The 6,000-nt window shown below is 49.0% G+C and overlaps 1 protein-coding gene across 1 annotated transcript; it reads left to right on the top strand.

Annotated features, from left to right (window-relative positions):
- Window positions 1-331: 331 nt before the first annotated feature.
- On the top strand, window positions 332-682 carry LOC136523345 (uncharacterized). Its single transcript, XM_066517060.1, has one exon. The coding sequence runs from the start codon at window positions 332-334 to the stop codon at window positions 680-682; it is 351 nt and encodes a 116-aa protein (XP_066373157.1).
- Window positions 683-6,000: the final 5,318 nt, after the last annotated feature.

Genomic DNA, 6,000 nt, shown 5'->3' with positions numbered 1-6,000 from the left:
CCTCGGCCAGCAGGGCAATGCCTAGAAGCCAACCCCAAACGCTGATGGACTAGCGGACGCCGCCTCGGAGGATGACGCCAAGTTCCCTGAGGTCGATCGCTGTCTCATGATCTTCGAGGGCTCCTGGGCATACGAGTCCCGCCGGTAGCGCCGCATCACCGAGCAGGAGGTGAACGCCATTCGCACCCTCGTTGCCCCAACGTGAGTCCAGTGGTCCCAGATAGCCATCACCTTCAACTAGAGGGATCACCCTAATCATGTCCCCCACCTAGGATGCTACCCACTCGAGGTCAGCCCGATCGTGGGCACCACGCGCCTCACCAAGGTGCTGATGGACGGTGGCAGTGGCCTCAACATACTCTACGCCAGCACCCTAGATAGGATGGGCATCCTATGGAGCAGCTTGTGCCCTAGCAAGGCGTTCGGCTATGGGATCGTCCCGGGGAAGGAAGCTATGCCCCTCGGGTGCATCCTTCTCAATGTCACCTTCAGCCAGCCGGACAACTTCCGCAAGGAGCCACTCACCTTTGAGGTGGTTGACTTCCCCAGTGTCTACCACGCTCTCCTAGGCCAGCCATGCTTCGCCAAGTTCATGGCTGTCCCCAACTACACCTATCTAAAGCTAAAGATGCCCGACCCCAAGGGAGTCATCATTGTCGAAGGTAGCTTCGAACAAGCCTAATATAGCGAGCAGGTCTGCATCACCCAAGCAGCCACACTTGTTGTCCCCTATGCTCCCGATGGCCTCGACCGCGACATGAGAAGGGCCCGACCACCCGATGAGGCGACCACGACTCCTGGCGACAGCGATGGCTCGGCTGGCCCCTCCATCCAGGCGCTCGGCCCCAGAAGGGGTTGATCCGATTGAGGTGAGTTTCGACCTTTCCCCATGAGGGAAGGCTACCGCTAAGCCATCTACCCAGAATCCCTAACTCCCGAGCTAGCGCCCACCTGCCAACCTCCTTAGCAGGCCCACCTCTCCAACAACAAAAACTAAGATAAGTCCCATCCTCCCAACCTTATTACTTCGCTTGCCCTCATTATTGTCACCTTCATCATGAGCGACTCTAGCAGTGGCTCGTCCACATCAAAGGATTGACTAAGCTAACCATCTGTTGCCCCCTTTTAAGGAGGATCATAGCAGAAGGCCCCCGGGCAAGCCAAGGACCGGACGAATGGAGTAGGAGGAATGGGCGAAAAGGTCGGCAAGGCTCTAATAGAATGGCATCGGCCGCCGTGTTACCAGCTATGTCCTCTTTCACTTCTCTTGTGTCCATTTTGTTCATTTACCACTATCTCTGTGCTTCCCGATCCTTCGTCGGATCGCGTCTCCTAGCCGCATGACGGTATTGGGGCCCCCAAGAGGGGCATCGCTAAGGGTTCTAAGGCTGGCCTAAGAGGCTTCAAGGCTGCTCAAGGCACCTAAAGTGTGACGGACGCCCATGGTCGGGCACTAGAGGCTTTAGCTGGATGCTCAGAAGCGAAGCCAGCCGACCATCGTGCAATGTCTGAGTACAAACCTAGAGCCGCTCGTGGTGACCCAATGAGGGAGGCAACGAGTCCCCGAGCACCGATAGATGGGCTCGGGAACTATACGAGTGGTTCGTTCGGGAAGCCGAGGATCTCCCCTCTAGGGGACATGACCTGGGCAGGGAATGACCATAAACCGAGGGTTCTCACGGACTAACCCGTTAGTAGCACGGGTGCGGCGATCTTGGCCACCGAAGCCATTGTCGTAACAGACCATCCCAACGAGGGGCCTAAGTCACCGAGCATGACTTGTGAGCAATGAGATTACAAACAAAAGTAATTTCATTTTATTAATTGGGAACAACCCGATTACAATATACGGCGGCAAAAACCACGATCTGCTGTCGGCTATCTGGTGACAAAGACCGCAGGGCACACCTTACCTTTGGGTTGGGGCCCTGCGGCAAGTATGGCTCAGGCCGGTGACCCGCCCGAGCATCTGCCTTCGCCAGGGTGGGAGTGGCAGCAACCGACGTGTCGTGGTTCCCCCTCCCCATCAGAGGAAGGAAGGATTCGAGCGACGTCACTGAAATCCTTCTGCCCTCTAGGGAAGGGTGTTGGTATTTATTAACTTGTCACTTGTTTTACTAGCCACCTATTAATTACCTACATCTCCTAATATACTTTACTAGGTTGTCATCCCTAGTGATGGTGCCAGAGATGCTTGTTGGTACTGCCCAGCATCACTACTAGAATCATACTAAGTAGTTCTTTATCATTTTATGTGACTAGAAAGAATATAAAGATATATGAATGAAAAGGAATCTGCAAGTGCACAGATAATTATACCATTGTAGCACTTCACCCGAGAGTATTCCAGGTATCGTTATTTATATTTTACCACAGGGAAGGTCTAGCATGGACAAGTATTGATAACTTGTACTATTGATGGAGAAGTAAACCATAACTAATATTCTACTCATAATAGGGGTAAGTCATAGGATAAGATATATGTATGATAAGTATTGATCATCAATAATGATTAATCATTCAGAGTACTCCTTTCTATGGTATTAGCATGCTCAGATAGAATATTAGTGGAATAATTCCTAAGTTATTCTTAATTACAAGTCAAAGCATACATTAATTAGTGCAATTACACCTATTAATCATGGCAAAGATCATCTTTATATCTACACATAAGGGATATTACTAAGGAAGATTAAGAAAAAGAGCTTGTCTTCCTTCATAACTAGATCCTACTTGTATACCTATATTCGGGGAGTGGACTACAAAGGACTCAATGGGAGTATCACATCCGTGATCTACCACATGGCCCAAAATATAGGATGTATCCATAGGTAAACAACGTATAAGCACCATGCTTACACAATGTCGACCACTCACCCTATGTACTTTGGAGCGAGCGCTATACGAACTTATGCATAAATATAATGCAAAACTAGCTATACTAAGTATATAATCAAAGTAGACGAAGAATATTATAACAAAAGTATGAATACTAATATTGTCATAACAATTGAAGCAAGCATATAAAAATAATGAAGATACAAAAGAGAGGGGGTACAAGCATTATACCGAACCACGCTCTTGACACGATCGGGAATCCAAGCGAAGCCTGCTTGCCTCCCTTTAGATCTAACCTAACTAGCTATGCCCTAGAATTGATGGAGCTCTGAGGATGATTAGGGTTTCTGTCTTCTCAAATGACTTGATGCCTTAGGGGGTGATAGGGGCTAGAATATATAGGCCAAAGCATCCAACGTGAGCCCTTGGATTAAAGCGACTTAAGGAAAGGCGTAGATGCAACCTGGGAGGCGGTGGAAAACCGACATTGCAACGCTAAGACCGATAGGTGGGCCCAGGGGCCGAGCGGCCTGTAGGTGAGGCCGGTCGGCCCCACCTGGCAGCCTCTGCCTCTCTGCCTCAGCGTGGTGTCCTCTAGAACCTACTAGTGTTCGTTTCATGGTGGATAAGCGCAATTAAATCTGACATGTAGGTCTATCTTGACGGTTTTCTGGTTAAACCCTATAGAAAATACTGATTCACCAAAACTCATGGAATTTATTAGTTTAAACCCCTAGACCTTTGTTGGTGACCATATTTATGCCCTTGTGCATATTATATTAACGGTTTATAATGGTTGTTAAATACCATCAATAGAGAGGAATGTGACAGACGTGTCTACCATTGTGTCGTCGCCCCTCCTTCGATGGAATCCTTCCACCCTCATGGGAGCTATCGCCTAGTGGGGGGAGCCAGGCTCACTCGGAGGGAAGCCTCACACTTCATCATTGCCATGGACGGCAGGAGTTGGATCTGAGAGGAAGAAGAGAAGGAGCCGGAGGAGGGATAAAAGGCACTGTGTCCCCGGGGCCCCTCTTTATAGCCTTAATCGATGCGCTGCGAGCGGCTCCGAGCCATCTGATCAGCCATCAATGGCTAAAGAGACCCAGGGAACAAGCCAAGCTCCCCTTCAATCCCCGCATCATGCCCCAGAGCGGGTGTGTGATGGTGGCCACACAGTAAAGGTGGAGTCAGGAGGGCATTGACAATGAGTCAAGTCCCCGCTCCACTTTCCACCTGGCATGCTTCCCACTCTACGCATGCCTCCTCACGGGACTTGAGGGGATTCAACTCTCCTCGAGCCCACCGGCCGCCATCAATGGCCCAGATCTACATGCACCAAGTGCCGCGGCTCCACCTCCGCTAGATCTACTCCACGTCCCATCTCACAAACGAAGTGGGACAGCGCGGGAGTGCACACCATAACTCCTCCACCACGCATGGCGACCCAACACCATCAAACCGCCTGCTCAAGGCTTCAGCGGAAGGGACGCACCCAGAAGCCAATGTTTTCCCAAACGCTAAACGGTGAATTGTCGGTCACCAGCCGTTTAGCCATTATTTAGGCAAAACAGTCTATTAAACGGGCTAAATGGCTAATTTAACGGGATAAACGGATGATTAAACGGAGACAGCATACCAATGTGTAGCGTTTACATGGTGTTTAAAGGGGCTAAATGGTCGTTTAGGCGAACAGTGCCAGAAGCTGCCATGCTCGCTGACAAGGAGGCCCCACGACGGCCTTGGGGGCTACGCCGACTCCCCAGACAAAGTAGCCCGACCCCCCGGTTGATGGGCGCTCAGGTGGTGCACCCCCAAAACTAACTAACCCTACTAAGTTAGGCCAGGAGCCGCTGAGCGGTGAAACCAATGAGGGTCCCTAGCTTGAGCTCGGCACGCTCCCCACAACCTGACCTATTGTCGCAGAGGGTCGGCCCCAGAAGGCCAACCCGAGAGAGTCGGGGCCTGCTACCGAAGCCCCCAGAAGGGCGTGGCGTGTCGGGTGATCAGGTGGCCCTGAGCCAGAGCCCAAACGCTCTCGATCACCCAACCCATGGCAGGCTCCGATAGAAAGGAGGGGTGCTCCCGAGCCTAGAGTCGGTAACTACTAGACGAGTTCACCGAACCCTCGCTTGGGCCACAGATCTACATGACATAGGGCCAGAAGGGGTCAGCACCTCTACCACTCGACCTCGATAGCCGAACGTCCCCGTCAAACTAGGAGAAGGGCCCCACGTAGGGCATCTATTGGCATTTCTTAGGATCACTTCTTTACTAAGTTGTCATCCCTAGCAATGATACCAGAAATCCATTGTTGGTATTTAATCATGTCACTTTGTAATTGAGAAAATATATATAGTAAGTATCCACAAGAACACAGAAGATATACCATTGTAGCATTTCACCCGAGAGTATACCAGGTATTGTTATTTATATTTTATCCACAAGGAGGAGCGATGGGGTGGCAAGAGATACTAACAAATATGCATACTTATGATAGGATCATTAACTCTCATGCTATAGCAGGGGTAAGTCAAATGATAAATAAATGATGTGTAAGGCATTGATAGTATTCTAGAGATAGAAATAGATACTCATAAATATAGTATGGCTAGGCAGGAGATTAGTTAAGAGCAAAAGATTCCTAAGTCAATCCTTATTTACTAAGTCTTTTGTACACCCAAGTATGTACACTCTCATCTATAGCATAATTAACTTTGTATCTATGCATAAGGAACATTACTAAAGAAGATCAAGAACAGAGCTTGTCTCCCTTCGCAACTAGGATTCTACTTGCTCTACAAACGGGGAGTGGACTACAAAGGATCAATAGGAGTATCACATCTGCAATCTACCACATGACCCAGAGTGTAGAATGCATCCATAGGTAAAAAATATTTAAGCACCACGCTTACATAATGTCGACCACTTAACTCACTCGAGTATTGAGCTAAGCGCTTTGCGAACATATGCATATATTCATCATCAATCATAACTATATCAAGCATATAACTAGAGCAAACTAGGAACATAATAAATAGCAATATAATATTAAAGTAGCACAAAGTCATAAATAAAGAGGGATACAATGGATATACCGTCCTCCAGACGACGAATCTAAAATCCTGAGCAATAGCCCAACCTCTACTTAAACCTTGCTAG

Source organism: Miscanthus floridulus, chromosome 18, assembly GCF_019320115.1.
Source record: "Miscanthus floridulus cultivar M001 chromosome 18, ASM1932011v1, whole genome shotgun sequence".
Lineage (NCBI taxonomy): Eukaryota > Viridiplantae > Streptophyta > Magnoliopsida > Poales > Poaceae > Miscanthus > Miscanthus floridulus.
Note: the sequence above shows the minus strand (reverse complement) of the source record. Positions and strands in the feature narration are given on the sequence as shown.

Excerpts from the sequence above, each read along its gene's own strand:
- LOC136523345 (XM_066517060.1), top strand. The coding sequence starts at position 332 with ATGGACGGTGGCAGTGGCCTCAACATACTCTACGCCAGCACCCTAGAT.